Genomic DNA, 25,667 nt, shown 5'->3' with positions numbered 1-25,667 from the left:
ATGAGCTGCGACCACCGCCATCACTTTCGTGAACACCCGAGGGGCACTGGTGAGGCCGAAGGGGAGCACGGTAAACTGAAAGTGCTCCTGGCCCACCGTGAACCACAGGTAACGCCGGTGGGCCGGCAGGACGGGGATGTGGAAATATGCGTCCTGCAAGTCCAACGCTACCATCCAGTCTCCAGGGTCTAGGGCAGCTAGAACCTGAGCCAAAGTTAACATCTTGAACCTTTCCTTCCAGAGGAAGGCATGGACGTTCCGGAGGTCCAAGATAGGGAGTAGGCCCCTTTTGCCCTTCTTGGGAACCAGAAAGTAGTGGGAATAACAACCACGACCTACTTCTGGGCTCGGAACGCGCTCGACGGCCCCCTTGGCCAAGAGGGCCGAAACTTCCTCGTGGAGAAGATTCAAATGATCCCCCGAGATACGGTGGTGCTGCGGCGGCATGGCTGGAGGGGTCGTCTCGAAGGGGAGGGAGTAGCCCCTTCGGACGATTTGCAGCACCCACCTGTCCGATGTGATGGACCGCCAGTGGAGCAGGTGATGGCGAACTCTGCCGCCCACTGGCAGGAATGGGCCTGAAAGCTCGGACTAGGAAGGCTTTGAGGCGGATGCTGCCGGGGTGGATGTGGGCTGACCTCGTCGTCCTCCAGAACCGCCTCGGCGGAAACCACATCCGCGACCGCGCGCAGGTTGGTTCTGCGGCTGGTGGCTAGGCGAACGTGAGGAGGCACCCCTTCCTTGGCCACGAAAGGGGCGAAAAGCGGAAGTTTGCGACCGCGGGGCCGAGAGGCCCAAGGACTTGGCCGTAGCCCGGGAGTCCTTAAAGCGATTCAGCGCACTGTCCGCTTTCTCGCCGAAAAGGCGAGTGCCATCAAAGGGCATGTCCATGAGGGTGCTCTGGACATCGCCCGAAAAGGACGTGGACCGCAGCCAGGCGTGACGTCTAAGCGCCACTGAGGTAGAAATCGCCCTACCCAGCGAGTCCGTAGTGTCAAGCCCACATCGGATAGCATGTCGCGCTGCATCCCTCCCATCGGCCAGAGCCTGGGTAAGTCGTGTCTGGACCTCCTCCGGACACAGGGGCAGCACGTCCTCCACCGCATCCCACAGAGAGTGGGAATAACGGTCCAAGAGGCAGGCGGTGTTCAAAGACCGCAGGCCCAAACTAAGGGAGGAGAACAGCTTTTTGCCAAACTGTTCCAGCCTCTTGGAATCCCGGTCTGGCGGAGCGGTCGGGAAGGAGGATTGGGAGGTAGAGGCCTGGATAACCAGACTCTCGGGGGTAGGGTGTTGGGACAGAAAACTGGGGTCGCCCGGAGCAGGGCGGTGGCGCCTGGCGACGTTCCTGTCCACAGGTGGAACTGTGGAGGGCTTGGACCAGGTGCCCTGCAGAACGTCAGTGAGGGCCTCATTGAATGGCAGCAGAGGCTCAGTGGAGCTTGCTGCAGACTGAAGCACCTCAGTGAGGACGTTCGTCCTCACAGCCACGGCAGGTAGCTCGAGCCCAAGGGCTGCGGCCGCCTTGCGCAGCACCACAGAGAAAGCAGCACCCTCCTCCGAAGCCACAGTCGGAGGAGAGATGAATCCAGTGTCTGGAGAGGTATCCAGGCCACTGGCCTCCCCCAGTTCATCTGCCCAGTCCTGTGACAGTTGAGCCTGAACGGCCATAGGATCCTCGGATCCCTCCCAGTTGTCCCCATCATCCGATTCCTGGTATGCAGGAGGAAGGATCGGAGCCGGGTGATAGACAAAATGTGTCTCCAGCGGCGCCGAACGCGGCGTCCATCGACGCCGTATCGGCGCCGGGCCCGGACCGGGACTGAACCGGGGCTCGACGCCGAGCGGAGTCGGCGTCGGAGGTGGTACCGGTGTCGACGCCGGCGGAGGAGGCGTGACGAGGTCGACCGGCGTCGGCGGGGACTCGGGAACGGGTCCCTCGGGCGCTTGCGGCGTCGAGGCCGGAGCCGTCAACGGCGCCGGGGCCGGAGCCGCCGGCAGGCAAGGTTGCCCAGTCGGGTCCGCGGGGCCCGAAGGCGCGCCAGCGGGCGTCGACGGCGGAGCCAGGCTCCTCATGGCCGAGAGGAAGGCACTGACTTCCGCCGGCGTCGCGTCAGTCCCAGGGACCGGTGGGTATGGGGACTTGCGCGGCGCCTGCGGCGCCGCCGGAGCCGCGGGGTGGAACCACCCTGACCCTCGGCCGAGTCGCGCGACCGGCGAGGGGAGTCCGAAGAGCGGTGTCGCCTCTTGGACTTCTTGGAGTGCTTCGACTTACCCGAAGACTTGGATCCCGACGACCGATGATGACGTCGGCTGCGGCTCCGCGACCGATCCTTGGACCTCCTCCTGGACCGGGATCGAGAGGGGCGCGGAGCCGAGTGGCGAATCTCGAGAAGCTTACGGGACCGCTCCCGTCTAGCCTTCGAGGTCAGGGCCTTGCAGTCCGAACACGACTCCGCGTCGTGGTCGAGGCCCAAGCAGTAAAGGCACCGGCGGTGTTGGTCCATAACCGACATCAGGCGGCTACAGTCAGCACAGGCTTTAAAACCAGGCATCCTACCGGCACCGGAGTCGAGACAAGATCAAAAAGGATCGAAAAAGTTAGTTAAAAAATGACTAAAGGGGTAGCTCTCCCGGATCTGCGCTTACTGGCGCGGAAAAAAGAAGAACTGACATCAGCGCGCGAGGGCGGCGTCTAAGTACTCCGACGACGTCATTCCGGCGCACGACGCCGACGACGGACGCGGAGCCGCAGACGACGCCTAGCGACGCGCAAGGGGTATTGCTGACGAAAAATCTTCCGGATCCAGTCTGACGCCTGGGGATATTCTAAGGTGAGGAATCTAACTAACGTGTTTCTTTCAGATGAGCACGTGTGATATGCCTACTTGGTATGATGGTCACCTGTGCAGCACATCAGCTTCTGAGCATGTGGCATTCTAGTGCCAACGCTATGAAGCCGAAAAAATGCCCCAGCATTGTCTACACAGCTGCAGCACTGTAGGTGTGTTTGTGTGGACACAGGTGAAATACGGTGTTAGAGAGACACAGGCAACGCGCACAAAATAATATGCAATGTGCCCTCGCCACACAGGATACATACACTGTCCCACAGCTATCCTCTACTTCAGCTCGGACGGAGGCAGAGTGATATGGAAGCTTGCGTGCAGTGAACAGTGCAGCGCCCACATCTATGCAGAGATTCGCGTGAGGCACCACCGGGAGATGTACATTGCGATACAGGCGCAGGAGCTCCAGCCAGGCAGGGCAGCCTTATTAAGCAGGGGCCTCCATAGCAGAAAGCCAGCCGTGTGTGCTCCACGAGGGCAGGGATATGCAGAACAGGGGGTCTGGAGGCTCACTACAGGCAGTGCCAGACAAAGCTCCAGAGCATCGCAGGCAGGCCGCAGAGAAGGCAGGGTTTGGAAAATGCAGCGCGTGGCACATGAAATTGAGGGGAGGCGGGCTACTGCAGTCACTCACCCGTCACCATGCGGGAGGCCCAGACAGCGGGAGCGGCGGCCGGGGCCGATGCAATCAGGCAATCCGAGACCGACGACGGAGCCACCGAGAGCGGGCTGCCCAGCTGACAGAACGCCGCAGCACTTAACTCCTCCGCTCCCAGGCTGCTCCGTCATACAGCGGCGGGCCGCGCAGAAAGGCTCTGCAAAGATGACTCACCCCGCACTCCGGGCCCACAATACCAGAGGAGTACCCAGCACGGGAGGAGCCAGCGCCGACCTCAGCAGCAGTCAGCTCGGCAGCGATGATCCAACATACCTGCACCACCACAGCTCTGGATCTCCGCCGCAGGGGCCAGGCACAGCAACACAATCTGAAGCGGGCTCACACAGGGAGGTTAGTAGTAGATCTTACTCCGAGGCCGCTATTTTGCGCTAGGGCCGAGTGAAGCGACAGCAAGCAGTTGCAGGCCTGTAAACTGTAGATGAGCAGCATCAAAGCATTCCGTGAGAGGCAGGGGAGTCAAACATATGCGTTAGAGCCTTTGATGGCGCCAATCAGTCAGGATACTAGGCGGATAGTGATCTCGACCGGCAGAGCAGCACTAAAGTGCGGCCATCTTGCTCCGGGCTCTCTAGCGCCCCCCTAGTTCAAATATTTGTTTACCAAATCAGTTTTACACCTGCTCACCAAGCTAAAACTTACAACAAAAAAGTATTAATAATCACATAGGCGAAACCTATTGCATTTACCAATGGTTGTTTTTCCCCTTATGGGGTAGGGATCAATACAGACAACAGGAAGGTGGGATGGGAGAGATTAAGCAACACTGACGACTGGTGGAAGGGGAGGTGGGAGGGAAAACGTAAAACAACTTTAAGAATTAAAAATAAGAAAATAAAAATGGTGTCTCAATCACAGTGGCAGCAGAGAAAGGACCCTAATCAAGATGGAGGAGTCAATACATCCATGTGCCACAAGAAAGAAAAAAAGTGAAGCCAGCATACGCTGGCCAATAGCAAGGCAGGAAATAAGAGGGAAATTAAACCAATTAATAATAAGCAGTGGGCGGGCTCCAAGTCCCTTGTAGAAACAATATCTCCTGGAAGCAAAAATGCCTCACTAGCGCATGCGCTGTCTCAGGCGAGACCCATAAATGCCTCAAAAATAGGCCAAATGTGTGTATGTATTAACTCGCATACAAAAATACAGCATACTTTCATAGATGCCTATAAATAAATTCAAGACTGATTGGATTTACCTTGATCCGAGGCATAGTAACCGTGGGGGGTGTTGCTTCTGCTATAAAGCTGCGTGTTGTTCCTTTTTCTACAAGCTGTGTGAAGTAAGGCATGAACTGCTTGCCTTTGGGTCCAAACACAAAATCCTCTCTCAAGGCATCAATCATGACCAGCACCGCTCTTTTGAAGAGGGGAGGTGGAAGCCTGGTCCAGTTGGTTGTAGTTCCTAAACAGGTGTACAAAATCAGAAACCGATTAAATGAACTGCTCAAAGGTACAAACGACATGTACAACAGATATGCAAAAAATATACTTTAATCGTCATTTCATGATACGAACTCTTGTACAATGAACATTTAATTTACAAACATCAATTTATTGCATTGTACGCTAAAGAGCCAGAGGCGTTTAGATGAAGATCTTTTTTGAGTTTCCTTTGCTGCATGTGACAGCTCATGCGGACCACTTCAACCATTTTCGTTTTACGAACCGATTGTCCTTTTTGAATTGACTATTTTCTCCAACTTCCCCAGCTAAATTATTGGGAAGAGATCCTATGGCTAAACTAAACATGGCTATCCATTTTGAGCCTGATGGTACTATGATCTGTTCCACCCCTGGAATTCCTCCTTCCAGGATCAAGGCTGTAACAGTAGATTCTTGAACTGGAGATCAAATCATAGCTCGACCCATTGATATAAAAGGCATTTACCACAGCAATATACAAAATAGTAGCAGAAACACCAGAGTTATTGGGAAGATAGGTTCAGTTACCGAAGGAGTTCCTTTTCCAATGACAGGGACAGACTTCTTGGATATCTGACAGCAAGTTGACACTACAAATCGAGGCCTTAGAAGTAATATCAACCTAGGGCGCTCCGACAGCATGTGATCATAACCATATTCTATGGGCATGTGTTTTATTCATTAAGCCAGGTAAAACAGTCAAACAAATACTGGATGACCAGCTATTCGATGATGATCCTAAGAAAACTATTATATTTTTTCAAAATTACATACCATTAACGACAGTATTGGAAGTAAGGATGCCCACACAAGGTTGGGCCTTTGATTCGGTCAGAGATACAAATCTTTCCCAAAAGTCAGATATTCTGTGGACCAAGGGTCCCCATGATGTGAGTCTTACCCGCGCAGCCACCCCAGTCAGAATAACGTTAAAAGAGGGTGCTATCTTGTCTAGGGTGAGGCAGTATCCCCTAACCAAAGAAGCAGATGAGGGCATTGCCCCCACCATACAGGCGTTTCTAGAGCCAGGGGTCATTTATCCTGGAGTATATCCTTGTAACAACCCAATTTACCCGATTAAGTAATCTAAGGGTAATACTTGGCATATGGTTTATTATTTGACAACAATTTCAAGGGTATTCAGAATCCCCAAGTATTTTCAACAGAGTGGTGAAAAATGACCTGTCAAACTTTCACTGCGGCAGTACTCTATTGCAATACATAGACAATAGACTAGTCTGCAGCTCCACAGAACAACAGTGTAGAAGAGACACTATATCTATCCTGGTCACTCTTGCACAGATAGGATATAAAGTGGAGAAAGACAAATTTCAATATTGTCAGGAGAAGGTCCACTATCTAGGGCAATTGCAGTCAGCTTCTGGTCGACAAGTAACTCCTGAGACAGCAGCATCTATACGCCAAATTACCAAACCAGAGACTGTTCTGCAAATACCATAGTGTTCTGTGGGCTCTGCAACTATGTGAGGCAGTGGGTCTTTGACTGGAACACTTTAATAGACCCCCTGCTGACCTCTATCAAAAAAGACAAAAGTGAGCTACTATAAAATAACATGTACACCAGAAATGAGGGAACATTTCCAAAGATTAAAAACTGAGATAACAAACGGCCCCGTTTTGGGGTCCCTTGCATGCACCAAAGAGTTCTACTCTTCTGTCACTACAATGGGCAGGCAATTATGGCTGTCCTCACATACAAATATCCTTTCAGACACAAACACATTGCATACTTTAGTGGTCTGTTGTACTCAGTAATAAAGGGACATTACCCCCTGTAAACAAGCCCTTGCCACTGCAGCCTTTGCAGTAAAGAAAAGCACCCCATTGTCATGGGGACACCTCTGACACTTTATATGGAACATACAGTGTTTGCCATCATTCAAAAGGCTAACACTACCCTAACCACGCAGAGTATCAGGGTACGAGGTAATACTGTCACTCCCATCAATGAAAGTTGTTAAATGCCATACGGTGAACCTCGCATTATTTTTTACTCACCCTATATAGGACTCTGAGGATGATACACATGACTGTGCACTGTATGTCCCTCATAAATCCAGCCAAGCAACAGAGGATCCCATTCAGTGGTCAGAACACAGCAGCACAATATCTCTGCCACACTTCACATAGTTGAGCATCTAACACTGCCAGCACATTGTTCGCCACAAGCAGCAGAATGTATAGCCCCGATAGCAACCCTCAAGCAAGGAATAGGACGTTATCACTAGCTATGCAGATTCGGCTTATGTTACTACTACAGTACATTTGAGTATCATGAGATAGAAGAGAAGGGGCTTCCTCAATTCAGACGAGAGCCCTGTTATGCATAGGAATCTATTAGAGGCCTTAATAGAGGCACTTGCCCTACCACAATCAGTGAGTTGTGAAGTGCGTGGCACACACAAAGGGACAGAACTTTCTGTCACGGGGAAATGCATTTGCAGATTGGGCAGCTAATGACGCAGCTAGGCGCACACCCAGTCTGTGCCATTAGGTTCACAATATAATCCAGTCTTAGTGGCCCAGGCCGCCTCACTGCATAAGCCAGAGTTAAACACTACTACAGATATTATTACACCTCATTATGCTGAGACAGCACATTTACATCTTCGAGAACTACAGGAAGCTGCTGTGCAGGATCAGATAGTCACCAGTAAAATAACATAGGCATTATGCAGTTCAGTAAGTAGTATGTAGGTTTATGTGTACCCCATCCATAGCTCAGGACCAAATGCTTGTCACAATACAAAATTGTAGAACACTACTGAGCGAACAATGGAGATACATTTAGCTAATTAATGCCACAGCTTTCAACCGGGTTGACAGACTGTCTCATGATTTTTTATTAGTGGTAAAAAAACATTTCAGTTTCTTGCCGTATTTCTTCTCTGTACACTGTTTTGTAGCGCTATGCTAGGAAGTCTCCATGGGTCAGGCTCTGCTGCTACTTTTGACCTAGCGTTTTAGCGCGTCGCTTTTCAGCGCTGTATTTTAACCTAATGTGCTTTCATTAGCGTGTATTTTATCCTGTGCTTTGCTGCTTGGCCTGGGGGCTAGGGTCTCCACTTACCTGCATTTAAACTGTTGATGCACCGCCGCTTTGGTGGGTCCGGGTCCCGAGGGGGAATATCGAATCTACTTTGGCCGCCATTTTGGATTGGGGCTTTGGCGCTTTTGCGGGCGCCATCTTAGAGCGTCCTGACGCTCGCTTCAGTCCAGGGGACGCCTATTTAAAGTCGTCCTCTCCGCGCAGCGGGAACGCGCAGCTGGGACGCCGTCGCGTGGCCGGAGTCGTGCCAGGGTCCTGCCCGTCTGCGCCCGTCCGCGCTAGGGACGCGCTGGACTCTGGCCAGGCCCTGCTGGTACGAGGTGCGGTTGGCTATTTCCGGCCATGCTGACATATTCTTGTGACACCCTGCGTGACCTGGGGCGCCGGACCGCTGGCTGTAGTCCACCCCTCCTACATCCATTGGACGGCCCCTATCATTGTGCCGATTGTCAGTGGTTTTTGGAGCAAGCTACTTCTATCGCCCCCTCATGTCCGGTGGCAGCCGCTCGCTACACGGAGCATGTTCTCCGTATTTTTAGTTTTAATGCTAGGTCTTTGGTGTCACATTATCAGGCAGTATTTGACCTGTTGCAGGATGCAAGCCCGGACATCGTGGCTATCACCGAGACATGGTTGAAAGACGAGGACGCAGCCATTATCAATCTGGCATTCCCCCCGGACTATATAGTCCATACCCTTAATAGATCTTCTAGGGGAGGGGGAATTGCCTTGGCTACTCGTTCCAGTCTTACTTGCTCCTGGACTGCACTGACCATTGCGGGATGTGAAAGTGCGCTGTTTAAGATTCTGGTTACTCCTCACTTCTCACTTTCGGGGATGGTGGTCTATCGTCCCCCAGGGAGCGAGACGGCGTTTCGCGCCGCTTTCCCGGACGTGGTCAGCTCCTTGGTGGTGGGGTGCCCCAATTTTTCGATTCTGGGGGACCTTAATCTCCATTTCGATAGATCTGACCTACCCGCGGTCAGTGGCATTCTCACGGATTTGGAGGCCTTACAGTTGCTGCAGCTTGTTCAGCAGCCCACCCACATCTGTGGCCATACGCTAGATCCCTTCTTCACCAATTTGACAAATGCCTCTGTCACTGCCGTCTCGCCCCTGGGTTGGACGGATCATTCTTTGGTCGCCATTAGTACCCCTTTGTCAGGTAGGACCGTCACCCCTCCTGCTAAGTTGATTGTAAGGCGGCACTGGGGCAAATTACGGTTGGAAGATCTGCACCGTGTCCTCGCGGCAGAGCCATTAGATCCGTTTGTAACTGTTGATTCAGGTTACGATGGGTTCTGCGCGTGGATCTCCAAAGCGCTAGATGCGCTTATTCCACTCACTGCCTGTAAGACCAGTGCCAGAGAATCTAGCCCATGGTACGATGATGCCCTTCGTGCGCTCAAGGGCAGTTGCAGGCGTGCAGAGAGGGCTTGGCGGAAGGCGTATGATTCGGGTAAAAAAGCTATCTATCTCGCCTCCGTCAAGGTATACCATCGGGCTGTGTGCCGTGCTCGGGCATTGTATTATACTGCCGAAGTCGGCAACAGCTCTAACCCCTCGAAAACTATTTTCAAATTGATGAAGGACCTTCTAGCTAAGCGCCCCGATGCTCCGACGACGGGCTCTACCGCTCATTGTGAGGCTCTTGCGGTGTTCTTTCAGGAAAAGGTCCAAAACATCTATATGACCTTTCCATCCACAGGACCTCCAGCTGAGTCTCCGGCTTCCATCTGTGGAGACGCAGCCCTGCACTCGCTTCCCCTATTGACATTTGAAGGGTTTAACATCTTGGCTAAGCAGGTGAAATCTGGGTCCCCCGCCGACCCTCTCAGTTCGGCTCTCTTTAGAGAGGAGTCGTTCGTGGGTCGGACCGTGATACACTCCCTGATCAACATCTCGTTGGAGTCAGGCACGGTCCCCCGTAACTGGAAGCGGGCGGTGGTTTCCCCCATTCTTAAGAAGCCCTCACTGGACCCAGACAAGCCTGAAAATTATCGGCCTATCTCTTTGCTTCCCTGGCCTACCAAAGTAATGGAGGCCCATGTCAACAAAGTTCTCTCGGCCCACCTCATCCAGTTTAACATCTTGGATCCCACCCAAAATGGCTTCCGTGCTGGTCACAGCACGGAGTCTGCCCTTCTCTCCATGGCCGAACATCTACGCACAGTGATGGATGCGGGGCAGACAGCGGCGCTCGTCTTATTAGATTTGAGCGCCGCGTTCGACACCGTGTCCCATCCTATCCTGTTGCATCGCCTGGAGGAGGTCGGGCTGGGTGGCTTTGCCCTCCAGTGGTTTCGCTCTTTCTTAAACGATCGTTTCTTTAGCGTTGCGCTGCCACCGTACCAGTCCCAATTCCTTCCTCTGAGACAGGGGGTCCCGCAAGGCTCCTCGCTGAGTCCCACTCTTTTCAATCTGTATGTGAGACCGCTGGCTGAGATCGTCAAGCAATGGGACATGACTATGGTCTCGTATGCTGACGATACTCAGCTAGCGGTGACTATCAGCGGGGATGCAGATCGGGATGCCCCCAGGTTTCAGAGTGGACTTAGGGCGGTGGCAAGCTGGATGAAGAACAACTGTCTCCAGCTCAACGCGAAGAAAACTGAGATCATGATCGTTGGCAGGAAGGCGGAACTGTGGGGGGACAAGTGGTGGCCCATTGAACTGGGGCCGGCCCCTCTCCCGGTCACTGAACTTAGGAATCTGGGAGTGTGGATGGATCCCGCTCTAAGTTACGAGGGCCACTCGAAGAAAATCACGGCCGGTTGTTTTGGCATCCTGCGGTCGCTGAGGCCCATTCTTAAGTTCTTTGACCGTGGTACCAGGCAGCTGATAGTCCAGGCCACGGTATTATCTCGCCTGGACTATGCCAGTTCGCTTCTGGTAGGGGCCAATATGGCGGAGATTACCCGCCTTCAACGAGTGCAGAACGCCGCGGCTAGAGCCATAGTAGGCTTACCCCGAATGAGCTCTGTCTCAGGCGTCTTGAGATCCTTGCATTGGCTCCCCATTAAATCACGCATCCAGTTCAAGGTGTTGTGTTTGGCGTTTAAGATCTTGAGGGGAGTAGGTCCGCCAATTCTTGCTGACCTCCTGTCGTGGTATGTTCCTTCCCGCACTTTGAGATCGGGAAGCCAAGCGCTCGCGTTGGTCCCCCGCTACAGGTTGTGTCGGGCTGGTGGTCGCTCTTTTAGGGTGAGGGCGGCTGAACTCTGGAATTCCCTCCCAGTGGACTTGCGGCTTCGGACTGACCTCTTGGCCTTTCGCAAAGCTTTGAAAACGTTTCTTTTTAAATAGATCTTTTATCTGTGTTGTGTTTCTGTTATCTGTTGCACATTGCCTGCCATGCGCCAGGACGCCCCTTAGCTGGGGCAGCTGTGCGCAATACAAAAGTGCATAACATAACATAACATAACATAACAAATGCCCTGCGTGGCTGCCCAGGAATATACAAACCCAGGAACGCCGGTCAGATGTCTTTTAGAGTTCTAGGGAGATGAACCAATTTCCGTTAGCCGTGTCAATTGCATCTCCTTAAGGAAACTTACATCTATTTTGTGTCTTTGCTAATAGGTCAGTACCTAGCGTGCTTTGCGTGAATTATTTCGCCTAAGGACATTCCATATCATGAACTTAAGAGGTCGTATTTCTTATCTCAGCTTGGCATTCTAATGTATGTGAGTAAAGCATATCTGGTTAGGCATCAATGTTGCACTATACCGGCCTCTGCCGGTTTTGGGAAATGCCTGCAGTTGAATGTAGTGGCATGCATGTTTAGGTCTTGGCCTGGTGAAAAGCAGCCCAAGAGCTGCTCTGCCATGCAGAGGCCTTTTGGAATCGATAGGATTCCAGCGTGCACCGCGGGGAGACAAGACAAAAGATGAGCACCGGGGATAGGACGCTTTACTGGCGGCATGACACTCTAGGGACTTTTTTTTGTCGCCACCAGTAAAGGCAGTCCCTGAGTGCACATCTTCTGTCCGCTTCAGCCATTCACGTCCCATGACGGGCCGCGCGTACTTAATAGTAGGGAGCTTAGGGATTAGTATCTGGTGTTATACACGTGTAACAGAAGAGAGGTGTATCTCTTGTTACGCACATGCGTATTAGGAGAAAAGAACATTGAAATGAGTGTATCTCGTCACTTGAGTGCGTAAAAGAAGGGAGCATTGAGATAAGCATCTCATGTTACGTACATGTGCAATAGAAGGGTAGTCTGCAATTCCGTATTTTTCTCTTGAAAGCAGCCCTGTGTCTGCATTCGTCGGGTCAGCTTAAATATTGAGCAGAGGTGGGACACCGGACTATTTACCTTGAACAGACACCAGAACATGGCCCATCGCCATTCGCAAAAGGTGAGTCACACCTCTGGGGAAGTTCCAAAACGTTGTCCATTTTTTGGGTCGTCATTCCACACTTTTTTTTAATCAAGGCGCGCTAGGATACCACTCTTAATTTACCCTCTTTCATCCTTTTTCTCGAACTGTGACCCTGAGAGCCGATTTTGTTTATTTTCATATGGAAGGAATTCTCCACTTTTTCTGCCTTACGTTTTGGGAGAAGCTTGCCTAGATTGTATCATTTGGATGCCAAACTGGCCTCTGCTTAACGCACATGACTCCTACTAGAGCACAGCTCAGGCCGACTATATCAGCTCTCAGACTGACTGGGGGTTTCCCCTGTTCTTCATGCTTTTACTAAATAGTGTGCTGTAGATTTCCTCAAATTCGTGAACAGGTTCAACAAAACATACACCATTCGTGTAGTCATTTATTTATTAATGCATTTGTATATAGCGTAAATGTTACCCAAAGGTGTCAGAGCGTGACTACTCTTGGATATGACGTACAGAGATGCACATTTATCTGCTAGAGAGGACAGTTCGTGAGGCTCTTTGTAAATTAGGATTGGGATGGACAGAAAGTTGTACATCACGGTCCCTCGTCAGCAGTTTGTTTCTAGATTTACCCAGTAGTCACACTGCTAATGTAGTAGTTTTCTTGTGGCCCAAATTGTCACATAACTGTAACCTATTGGTGTGCTTGTGTCAGTGGCAGTTTTGGTTGGAATATTGAAAGCTGTAGACGTTTACAAATTGTAAGCTATTAGAGAAAACGTTATCTAAAAGTTTTCCCATATTCTTTGTAAAGAAATGATCCAAAACTAGAAGCAGGCTTCCAAATATCTTTCAGACTAATTCTACAATCTCTTAAAGCACCTTTTTGGGATTTCTTTGATTTAAAAAAAGTATTAGATTGTAGAAAGCACGGGGCATATTAGCAAGTAAGGGCGATAATTATCGCCCGTGCCAAGTATCGGGAGTTTTGTTATCGCCTCCTTTCCCCGATACTTTTCAGCTTCTTACCGACGTATTATCAACACGTCTGTAAGAGGCGATAGTGTCCGGGAAAGGGCGCGATAACTCCCGCTAAGAGGCGATAGGTATTCAGGCGATACCTTGCCATCGGCAGCAATCGGTGCACAGACATCAAAGAGGTAATGAGTATGCTGCATTATTATTATTATCGGGGAAAGGAGGCGATAACAAAACTCCCGATACTTGGCACGGGCGATAATTATCGCCCTTACTTACTAATATGCCCCTACCTCTTTGATGTCTGTGGGTCTTCTGATGGAGATGTGGCTTTAGTCAGGTTTTTAGCAGGTGTTAAAAACCTTCGTAAATCGGGGGTGAGCACGAATTATTTTATCGCGGGTCATCTTTGATAATACAGCGAAGTGCTGTTAGCGATTTTTACTGTGAAATTTAGGTAAGTAACGCCTACCTTGCATGTCATTAGCGATATATATCGCTGGCATGCAAGGCGATGAAAAAAACGGCAGCTAACGCCGGAAAGCTTGCGCTAACGTATGTTAGCGCAGGCTTGCTATAGGGCGATAAAAATCTCGCCGCTTTATCGGCAAAAAGTGCACTAAAGCGGCGATAATGCCATTGATAATATGCCCCTCAGTTTTTCTGTTTGTGGTTTAGAGCATAAATACGTAACAGTGAAACATTTGGAAAAAAACTTCAAACGTGGACATTCAGTGTTTAGCGACATTCAGTAGTCTCCATCTGGATATTAACCCTACACCTGCCTTGTATGAGCCTTCTGCCTTTCTTTAGCCATTGTTTATGACTCTGGGATGCTAAGAGTTGAATAGCCAACAGGCTCTGATAGGATTTCGAGACATACTTTAATGGAGTCAACTCTGATCATGTGTAATGATTCATGAATATTTCTTCCTTCCTTCAAAAGCTCAGTATTCCTCTGGTATAGCACTATCTATTTTTGTGTGGCATGTGTAGTTTATTTCTAGGTGAATTTTAGGGCTCGGAGGATCTGCCTTTGGCAATATATTGTCTTTATCAGCATCTTTAACATTGCAGCATGCAACATGTAGAAATGGATTGTGGATGTAGAAATGGGTATGGAAACCCCTCCTATTTAATTGTGGTGTGAGGAAGGTGGTTTCTACATGGGGAAAGCCTTTCCTCAAAAAATAAAAAACAGTAAATATGATAATGCTCATTTTTCTCACAATTGGAATGGAAAACATCCACAAGGTTTACACATTTCAGCATTGAATAAAATCTATAACTGCAGATTTATCAGTAACCCAACAAAAGCATATTTAAAATGTTAAAGTCAGGGCTTTGTGAATTCTGACACACAAGTGTTAAATACTTCTACTTATTATGGTTCAACCATTGAGAAAGATAGTGGCAAGTCCTATGGATACCAGACAATTTAAGATAGGGTAGATAGCATAGGGTGCTAAAATGCTTATGCTATTTCCCTAAAACATGGTATAATTGACTTGCAACTGGTTGGCACCTTTAATTTACTTGTAAGTCCCTAGTATATGGCACTACATGTACCTAGCGCCTGTGAATTAAATGCTACTAATGGGCGAGCAGTACTCATTGTGCTACCCACTAAAGTAGCATTTTAAATCCTGCCTCCGGCCTGCCATTGCAGCTTGTAGTGCACTTTTTTCCCCCAACTCTGTTTATTGGTTTTAGAAAGCATTCACATGCACCATTCTAAGCCGGCTGTCCTGGGCGCAGCCTGCCCTACATCCCTGTCAAGCGTATGAACACAAGTGACCATCATTAGATTTCAACGTATCACAGTTCGTGGAATAGGATTCCCATACCACCCAAATCTTGCCATGCTTCTGACGGTTGACCCTCGATTTATAAATTTATTCTTCTGACTTGGCGCAATAGTCCATGCCATTAGTCCAGGCCGTCGCAGAAGGGGCCTGCTCAGCCCTCCAATGCCAGGCTGTGTTTTTCTTGGCGAGTAAGAGGCCGATGGCCCCAGTAACCTAGTGCATATTCCAACCCTCAATCATCCATCAGCCCGAATAGCATCATTTTAGGCTCCGGTTGGACCGGGTGTTCCACCAACATGAACAGTATATTACACATCTTGGACCACTATCTCTGTTTCACAAGACTCTCCATGACAGTATGGAAAAAGGTTTCTAGTGATGCCCGCACTGGAAGCAACGTAGGTCAAAGGCCTTGTTTCACTTTAATCAGCTGTGATGGGCTATAGTATACACGATGGAGATACTTGAACTTAATCAGTCGCAGTCTCATAGTGACTGAAAGGACTCTGTCCATCCTGGTCTCCACCCAGCCTTTCTCCTCTAAGGTGCCCCCATCCTCCTCCCAGCACTCCCTCAGTGCCATCATGGGGTCGGGGTGCTGTTCAAAAGTGCTCTATATAACTTTGAGGATTATATTCTGCGACTGCCTACAGGGTGTTACAGTCCTGTTAAAGGGCGTGTCGTACTTGAAGGTATCTGTAAAGTTGTGACCTGTGCATCTCGTACATGTCTTGGAGGTACTGGAATGTGTGGATTGAGTTACCTGCCCATATGTCTCTAAGTTTGAGATATTTCTATGTTGTCCCATGACCGGAATTCCTCCAAGATAGCTGTGTCTTTTAGCCATGTGCCTGACCACAGAGGTGTTTACCCCGTCAGTACCCTATGCCACTTAATCCATCTCAGTGTCTGATTCCAGCAGGCTATAGACATCTGTGTCACAAGGGGAAAGTCAGTGTGGTTATGGGATCTGTGTAGAAGGATCAACACATTGCATCGCTCAAGATGTAAGAGTTCCACAACTACCGCTTGATCCCCACAGTCTGCGTACAGTCAGTCATTAATCTGGAGGATTTGGCTGACCCGGTAGTATAGTTGTACATCTACCAGACCCACCCCACCATCTTAGGGTCCCAGCACACATTTGCGGAAAGCAATTCGTGGTTAGCCCCTTCTTCACAGGAATTTTACTATCGCTGCTTGCAGGTTGGGGAAGAAGCCTGTAGCGCACTTTTAAACTGCTATTTTGACCTACCAAAATATATACCTTTTGCCTGGCCGAAACATTCCTATTTAGGGCTCGCCTGGCGTTAGCAGCGCGCATGCGCTGCCCTCGCGAAGCGAGGGCTTCTTGCAAACGATATGATTCCAGAAGTCGTGTCGCTGCTCCGCCTACAATTTAGATTGGTGTGCGTCGTTTTGCGTCATGGATGATGCAAAACACAGTGTAATGATTGCACCGTAGGCAATCATTACACTGAGGGTTGCCACCCTGTCCGCTTTTGGCCCCGCCCACCGGGATTTGCTCTTTTACTTGTGGCGGGAGACAGTGTCTATTAGCCGCTAAGCACTTCTTTTTTGTATTACCGCATTTGCTTCAACAATGGCGGACGCGCTTTTCATTTCTCTGTTCTCGGCTTGACGTTTTCCGATGTGTGCAGCAGTAGCATTTCTCCTAAAATATCCAGTGCGTCTGCTAACACGTTTGGACCGTTGTTGCAGTGCCTGCAAGAATTTCCAGCCCTCGGCAACACTGTGGCTCCGCTCCCATGTCCCAAACAGCATCAAACAGCAATCGCGCCAGTGGCTTTTTAATTTATTTTTTCAGTAAGGGTTGTTAAGTGGTGCATGCTCGCATTCCTAGACTCCTGCTGCCTGCTTCGCTGTAAGTGCTGACGTTTTCCGATGCGTGCAGCAAAAGCATTTCTCCTAAAATATCCAGTGCGTCTGCTAACACGTTTAGACTGTTGTTGCAGCGCCTGCAAGGATTTCAAGCCTTCTGCAACACCGTGGCTCCCCTCCCATGTCCCAAATAGCATAAAGCAGCAATCGCGCCGGTGGCTTTTTTATTTATTTATTTAGTAGAGTGCCGTAATGCCTTTCTGCACAGAACACCCCTCCAACCTCCCAAACATCAACCAGAGCGATACCGTGGCTGGTTTCACTTTCTTTGTGGTCTATTTCCAAGCTGCTTCCTCCCCCTCCCAGTCAGTCATTGGGCTCCATCACAGCAGCGGAGCCAGTGGGACGGAGAAGGCGAGTTATACTGCCGCCTTGAAGCACGGGACACTGGTCTTTGCCTGCTCTTCGCAGCTGACCCAAATGTGCGCTTTACAGTCTAGTACCCTCCTCCCAGCTGCCCTCTGATTGCCTACTCGAACTCGCGATTTGCGTAGTGTTGACACTGTGTTGTTACTGGTGCCACTGTGCAGGATCACATAGGAAGCGGCTGGGGCCCAGAAGCAGCAGCAGGCAATAGAGTAACACAGGTTCGTCTGACCCTCGCACACCCCGCAGAGCAGCACTGGAACCACATAGAGTTATACAGGGAGAGGACCTCACTCTCTGCACTCATACAACCCTGATTTTTTAGATTGCATCTTTCCCACTTTTTTCAGGTGAACCAGCAGCACGGGTTAAAAGCATTCCATTTCACTTTCCAAGGGGGATGCACTCTTCGCAACTCAGTGCTTTTGGTGCAGCCCCCAATTATTGTTCTTTGAGGCGCCCTCACCGTGAACCAGCGCTGTGCTGAAGATAAAATGCCGCCCCTCGCTGTGCTTTTGAGCCATGCTGCAGGTACAGAGTTCATTGTGGACGAAGAGGCTTATGGTGACTAGTGGGCTGAGGATCTGCTTTCGAACCCCTCCCCCCTTAGAAAGTGTTGGGTACTCTTGGCAACTCAGCGCTTTTGGAGCAGCCCCCAATTATTGTTCTTTGAGGCGCTCATTAAGTTAAAGTAATTTGCTTTGCTATACAATACCATTATCAAAGCAAATGGCTTTAACTTAATCAAAGGCACGACCTATTGCATTTTAAATGCTTGTTTTACTTGTGTTACACACTCTTGCTATCTCGTCCTCCTACCACTCTAGCCTCCGCAACCCGTCAGAGAAAATAATTTCACTTGCCCCCCCCCACCCCCCAACATATACTTGCACCTGAACATAGTACGCTACTTCTGAAACCATTTAAAGTAGGGGCAGAGCAGCCCTGCAATCATTCATTCTAGTCAGTTTCATCTTACCGGCCGCTGAACCAGTGGATTCCATAGTCAACTCTGTCTTCTATGCAAAGAAAAGAGGGAGGGGTACTTCCCTACTTGTGGGGCGAGGGACCAGAAGCACGGCATACACCCAACCCATAATTAGGGTTGGTGACCGGGGCGGTTGATTGTCAGTGTCCATTCCTGCTCTTCTCAACCTGGTCGCAGATAATCATACAGTTTATCTCTGCTTCAAATATATGGTTAAATGTGCCATTTCTGAGTGTGATTATGGTACAGAGACGCTTTAAATAATCAGTTATGACTTTCTCCAGTATGCAGGTTTCTTTCATGCTCTATCTACAGTGGTGGCTCAATAGAAGGGCACTCTTCTAGTTGAGGTCTTGGACACTGGTGCTCCCTTGACCTTCATTATACTTGGGGACGGTTTTCGTTGAGTCGGATGTGGGGCAAGTTTTGTCTTAGGAATTTATCAGCCTCTTTTGGAGTTGAGAGGGTGTGCAATTTCTCCTTCATGGGTATTCGTAGCTTCGCCAAGTACAATAAGCTGTATTGTAACCCTGCCTTCTGCAGAGTAAGTGTTACTGGGAGGAATCGCGTGGTAATGTCTGTACAGCTTTGGGATGTCTGTACTGTGATCATAAAGTCTGGGTAAATGGATATGGGGTACCATTGCAATGCAAATCTTGCTGCTCTTAGCCTAGTCTCAGGGTGTTATGGTCTTTGGAATTAACAAGGGGAGCCATTATCAGGCACACAGGTGCCCCGGGCGGAGGTTTGGGCCCCAATGATCTATGTGCCCTAAAGATAGGAGGAATAAATGAGGCCTCTGCAAAGAGGTACTTGAGAGGTTTCTCTCCATATTCTTCAATTTGTTCCATTTTGTTGTCCCTGGAGATCCTAGGATGTGCAAGTTGTTGTGCCACAACCTGGCTTCCAAGTTTTTGTTCCTGGCTCATATTAGCTGTAGCACTTTTTCCAGTTGAAGCAATTTTTCATTGTGTCATTTTGTCAAATCTTCTGCAGCTGACAAACACTGCTCTAGTTGCCTAATTTGGTTGTCATGAGCATCAACGCACTCCTTCATACGATCTAAGTTATCTGTAAGGGTATCAATTTTGGAATCAATCTTTTCCAGGATGTTTCCTTATCAGTAGTAACAGTGAGAGATCAGGGTCTTTCTCTGTTGTTGATAGATATTGAGCTACTGAATGCTCAGTTGCATCTTCTGTTGCAGCCTGGCTGCCACTTCAGTGTCTCTCCAAGGTGATTTCCCTTGTGTTTCCCCATGTGCTATTAGGTACCTCGGAGTAGGGTGTGAAGAAGTGCAAAGTACAGTTTTCTTTTACGATCTCTGTTAGCATTGATTATTAACCCACCAAGACACTCTATGGTTTTCAAGAAGGTGCAGACCGCCGCTACGTTCTTATCCTATATACTAATCAGTCTCACCTGGTCTGCGTCACCAGGGAGAACAAACAAACCAGGTTGCCTTGGCTGCCAGCTGACGCGATCTGGTTGAGAGCGGTGCATATCTATGATTTTATCATTCTTTCCATCTTAAAGCTGAATTGTTAACAATGGGGCTCACTACGGTCCTCAAGGTCCCCCCATGTTCCATCAGATCTATTGCTTTGTATTTCAGGCGACCCTGCCTTGCCCCAGGTGGCACCCATTTACAGTCTGTAGGTACAAGCAGATCTGTGGCTCTTGCTGGCAGTATCGAGTTATACAGGTAAATCGGGAGTCTCCCGACTGAATTGGGACTATTGGCATGCATGGGTCATGCAACTGCATCATCAGAATATGTATTCATTCACACTGTGCTAGTCTCTGTGTTACTCAAGGTTTATTTTGGGAAACAGGCCACCAGTTCCACCTATCTGCTCGATATGCAGTAGTCAGCCTGCACAGCTCCCTAGCATCTGTTGCATTTTCAGTACAGCTCATTGGTAAAATCGTGAGTTTTAAATGGTTTTAAATTGGCAGTGTGGAGGACACAGCTTAACTAGCACCCAGGCTCGATCTTTCCCAGTGTCTTCAATTCTCTGGTGCAACTCTGGCGGTCTAGCTTGTCTCGCTTCCCTCAACAGAACATATGTTGCTCAATGGGCCCACCATAAGGTTGTGCGTTGGGTTCTCTCTTCAGCAGAGTTTGCGCTGTTCATTATAAGTCTCAGAAGCACAACTGCCATGTTGAGTGCAGTAGGGCTCTGTAGGTGTCCTTTCGCTCCCTGTCTCTGGACACGGCCTTCACAGCTGCTTGGCCGCCTTACAAAATAGCAGCCCGCATTGGGTGGGGTCTTGGTATTCAGGTGAGAGTTTTTCTCTGCGTGCTTCCTTTCAGTCAGCTGCCGGTATGACACACATCAGCACGTTCCATTCTGCCCTGACAGGCCAACTGCAAGGCCTGATATTCGCTCCATCTGGATAGCTATTGGATTTATTTCCTGGTCAATAGAGCCCTATTAGAGTGCAGCCATCTTCCTGTCAGGCTCTCTAGCTCCCCCGCCGATTGCAAAACCGGATTGATTCTAGGTTCTCAGGCCTAATAGTCACTTTTTAGCCATGAAATGTAATATGCTTGTGAGGGTGCCAGGTGACACCAAGAGTTAACTTTGGGCATAACAACTACAATTCTGCACTTAACTGTAGTGAAATTGAATACAGGTGCAAATAACAGTTGAATGGGTGCAGCATTACCTATCAGTAGGAAGGAAGGGATAGCGTCCCAGTCTATGGCTTAGGTAATGGTTTCAATACTACTAAAACCAGGAAACATCCCTTAGTGTTGATCTTCCCTATACATTGCACTTCTCAATGAAGCTACTAACATTTTAATGACTGTGTTAGTTGCTACCTTGTACAACATGATTGCAACTCAATCAGGGTTTATGAGAATCCAGTAGGAATGAGACAATACTAGGTAAGTGTTCTGTCGCATACATAAAGCCAGAAGTAGTGATAAAGCGTCGACTGTAGTCTTGTTAAATGCTGAAAAGGGTTTTGACCAAGTTGACTGGAACATCATGGAGAAGGCGTTGGGTCCGAATAGCATGTTGCGAGTTATAGTTAATTACAAAACTCAAACCTCCCAAAATAAGGGTCAATGGACAATCGTCAGAAAAGGTCCAAAATAGAACAGGCACCAGACCAGGTTGTCTTCCATTATCAGGACTGTCCGGGACTCTGTCTGGGACACAGTCAGGGACTTGGGCACGGACTGGTGGCTGGGTAGAACAAGCATTGGCATAGCGAATAGGTCTCTCCTTTGGGACCTTATAAGTGGTTAGTCATGCAGCACATTATCCTGGGGGCTGTGCCGCCATGGATTAAAGCATTGTCAGGCTTGCCAGCAAAGAATGTCATCCAGCTGCAACTGTGTAGTGGAAAAGACTTTAAAAAATAATAATAAAATAAAAACAAAACACAATATTACTTCTCAGGCACTATAGGTCTTAGACTTCTAAGTAATTAATGCATAGTTGAAAAACAGCAGGAAGTCTAACAAGAAGCTTACACAACTTTTTGTAACGGAACATCAGACTTTGCACCACTGGACCAGCATTTGCAGATTGAAGGAGAAGTGATTTAGGAATAATTGTAATCAATGCTAAACGCATAAATATGCAATGTGGTACTGGGTAATTCTAAAATTAGTTAAATACGTAGAGAAATAAGATTTACATACAGTGATTCTTGGTGACTTCCCAGTCCATAAAGTACAGCCATATTTTGTTGTCGATCCATTACGAAAATTAAGTTTACTTATTTTTATTTTTACTTGGCAGCCCAGAGGGATGGGGACATAAAGCTGCCGCTTTACCTTTCCTCATGAAAGGATCAGCTCACAAACTGAATGATATGCTAGATATTGTAAAATGTGATGCAATAAAAAGATTAGGGTTTAGAGATGAGTGAAAGGAGCTTGGAGTCAGATTATGGGCAGCTGGAACCAGGTGAGAGGTGAGTAGCAGTTAAGATAAGATGAACACAGTGAAGAATTAAGTTATGTTTTGTTAAGTGCACTTTTAAAACACTGACCTCGCCCAGGAAGGTAGCCTAGCACTGGTGAGAAAGGGGGGATGCTGCCCTGGTTGAGACCTATTTGAAGATTCAGGTTTTTAGTTTCTTCCTGAATTCAAGAACTGAGCTGGCAGCCCTAATGTGAAGAAGGGAGTTCGTACCTGGCTTTCGGAGCCAGTAATTTTAATGGTAATGTTTCTGAAGATATAGCCTGGAGTTAAGGAATCGAGGGGCAGGGCAGTGAGCTAACTAAAGGGTCAAGAAGCAGAGAGGTGTGATTGAGCGGAGACAAAAAGGAGCACAGGAGAAGGGGTAGTGTGTGTGGAAAAAGGATAGAGCTGTGAGGGCAGCGTGTGAGCAGAATTGGCTGGGAGTGCAGACAGCATTGAGTTTTAAGATGGGGTAGGGAAGAGAGGCAGTAGTGTATGAACGGGGGCAGTTTGTGAACAGAAAGGGCAGAGAGGGCAGTGATGTTCAGCGATGGCATGCGGCAGATGAGGCACAGTGCGATCAGAAGAGAAAAGGGAGCAGGGTGGAGCGAGTGTGTGAGCGAAGAAAAAGGCCGAGATTTGGCAATGAAAATAATGCCGTGGAATAATCTTAACATGCATCACAATTAACACATTTCAGAAGTGGGTAAGCCTGATGTATTCCAATACTCCCTATAGTTCTTACCACATTATATATTTAACATTTCTAATTGGGTTCTGCGCTGTACCAATAATTTTGTGAACCCGGCTCCCATGACCATAACCAGACACGAAAATAAACAGAGGTACAGGCATTTACTTTTTTTGCAGGTTCTTATGGCGCGAGCTCGACCTGTGGGTATGGGAGCGCTTTACACGAGCATACACACAAGGTCACTTTTTTCAAACCTGGTTCCCATTCCAACTCGACAGCTCTGGCCACAACGCCACATCCCCTACCATACTTCCAGTTTCCTACAGTGACGTGTCAGTGATGCTCTCTCATTCGAAGTATTTCACCCAAGGTTGCAGCAGTGCATGCCGCACAATACGAAGCAAAAGGACAACACAGACACAGTGAGTGTGCTATTTGCATACAGCAGCACAGTACACACACGAGACAAATAAAATTTCAGAGGAAAGAAATGTCAACATCACGGATGAAATCGATAAATGTGCGTGGGAGTTACACCGCTGACACTATTCTAAACCAACTAACAAAAATGTTTCGCTAATCATTGGGGAGAGGAGGATGGGAGAGAAAGTGTTTTAGGGTGTGTGGGGAGATACGGGCATATTGGAAGGAGTTTTAGTATTCAGTATTAGCTTGAAAAAGTGCTTTTATTGATGTTTCGCAAAGTATCAAGTTTTATTTGAGTAACCTGATCCTAGAATGCATCCCCAAGATAGCCCCACAGTTGTTTATGGAACTCAACACCAGCGCGGTCGCGGAAGTCAAAACGGGTAAATTAGTAACAGTAACCTGATCCTGGAATACAGCTGGCACACTGTGCGCCGCTACTCACTCCGCTTGCTCCCGAGACACATAGGCTATGGGAGTGAACATTTAAAGAAAAGGCAGGACATACCCACGCCTTTGGTTATTTACGTGCTTTCATTTGTGAAAGCCATACGCAATGGCCAATAAAATGTGTGGGTGTAAACAAATCCACACGGAAAAGTCTCTAGGAAGTTGGGAGTGCTTACAAGAAGCCACCACATAGGGCAACGCATACGCACTGCACTAGGCTCGACCTAAAAAGTAAGCAGAATGAGGAGTACAGTGCTTCCCAGGATCACACAAAGAGTCAGAGGAGAAAAGGGATCCAAAGGGAAAGCCTGCACAAGGGAACAAGATGGTTAAGACTCAGAAAGCACAGGCACTCGAGAGGCGATTTAGCATTCAGAATAACTAACATCCAGGACGGACGTGCAAGACATATATATAACAAAATTAACAATAAAGGGAATGTGGGGTAAAGCACTCGGGAGCTCCACATTAAGATTTAAGCTCAGTAAGTTCCTCACCCACAATTGCTGTTACAGATACTGACTGAAAATACCCATATATAGGCTATACATATAAATGCAAGTTCTGTGGAGCGGATACCTATGGTGATGTTATAAATGTGACTCAAAGACTATACTCACAGTAGACAAGAAACACCACCTAGGGTGTCAGCTATGCCCACGGATTCTGGCGTTCAAACAGGAACACACAAGGCGTTAACAGCAAGGGTAAATACACAGCCAAGATAGACACAGAGCTAGCAAGGATGAGTGCTTAACAGGAAAGAAGGGAAAACAAAGGGCACACTTGGCAAAAGGTTAAGAAACACAACCCACAAGGATACTGAAAGCTTAGAATACAGGAACAGGAAGACAGCAAGGTAGAAACTGGAACAAAAGGTAAATGTTAAAAAGGCAGGGTCTGAAAAAAGTGAATACAGTAGGAGAGAGACTACAAGGGTGCACTAAATAGTACTGGTTCAGGAGTCATGGAAACAAGGTAGCACTGAAGGAGGTGCTAGTTTAAGGAGCAAGGATTTAGCTACAGCTCAGAAATCAAGGTACAGGAATGAAGGGAAACCAAAGGGCACACTTGTCAGAAAGCAGTTAACAAACCTACAAAGAAACAAGACAGTAGTAATAGGAATACACCAAACTAGGAACTGGAACAAAGGTACTGGGAAGAAAAGCAGGGACTGGAAAAGGGAAATACAGGAGAGAGGCTTCAAGGCTGCGCTAAATAGTATAGGTTCAGGAATCAGGGAAAAAAGGGATAGGCAGTGCTAGTTCAAGAACAAGGAATTTGTAAAGCTCAGGTATCAAAGTAACAAGGAATAACTACCGTTCAGAGACTCTGGAAACAAGGATAGCAAAATCTCAAGAAACAAGGGTTTGTCCCACAGGAATACAGCTACAATGGCCCACGCTGGAATGAAGGGAGCTGGGGCTTAAAAGAGCTCACAGTAATCACATGCATCGGTTGTGAGCAGGCTAGCAGCCACAGGTGTGCTGAATTCCTCCACCCATCCTGGGCCTGCAGGGTTGGAGACGAAACAGTGAGTAGGGAATTATAGGTAATGCAGTTTCAAGCATGAGCAGACTGGCATCCACACAACCCGGCATGGATTGGGAATCGATGCAAATTTCCAGATAGTGTCTAAATGGCTGGAAGTCAGTATATGCATGCAGGGGAAGGCCAAGAAGCTTATAAGAACACTGGAGAGTCCAACAATTAAGCCCCCTGGTGGTGGGTGCAGAGAGTGAGTCGTGACACTCAATCTACTGTT

General features: G+C 48.5%; 1 protein-coding gene across 2 annotated transcripts in view; it reads right to left on the bottom strand.

The window, feature by feature from the left end:
* PIGG (phosphatidylinositol glycan anchor biosynthesis class G (EMM blood group)) overlaps window positions 1-25,667 on the bottom strand; it is a 1,313,866-nt gene that overhangs the window by 1,198,116 nt on the left and 90,083 nt on the right. For both annotated transcript variants that reach the window (XM_085636625.1, XM_085636626.1), the window contains exon 2: window positions 4,724-4,929. In XM_085636625.1, coding sequence (XP_085492751.1) covers window positions 4,724-4,929 — 206 coding nt within the window. The remainder of the gene's footprint in view (window positions 1-4,723; window positions 4,930-25,667) is intronic.

This window comes from Triturus cristatus, chromosome 2_1, assembly GCF_964204655.1.
Source record: "Triturus cristatus chromosome 2_1, aTriCri1.1, whole genome shotgun sequence".
Taxonomy (NCBI): domain Eukaryota; kingdom Metazoa; phylum Chordata; class Amphibia; order Caudata; family Salamandridae; genus Triturus; species Triturus cristatus.
This window is presented reverse-complemented; position numbering and strand designations above follow the sequence as displayed.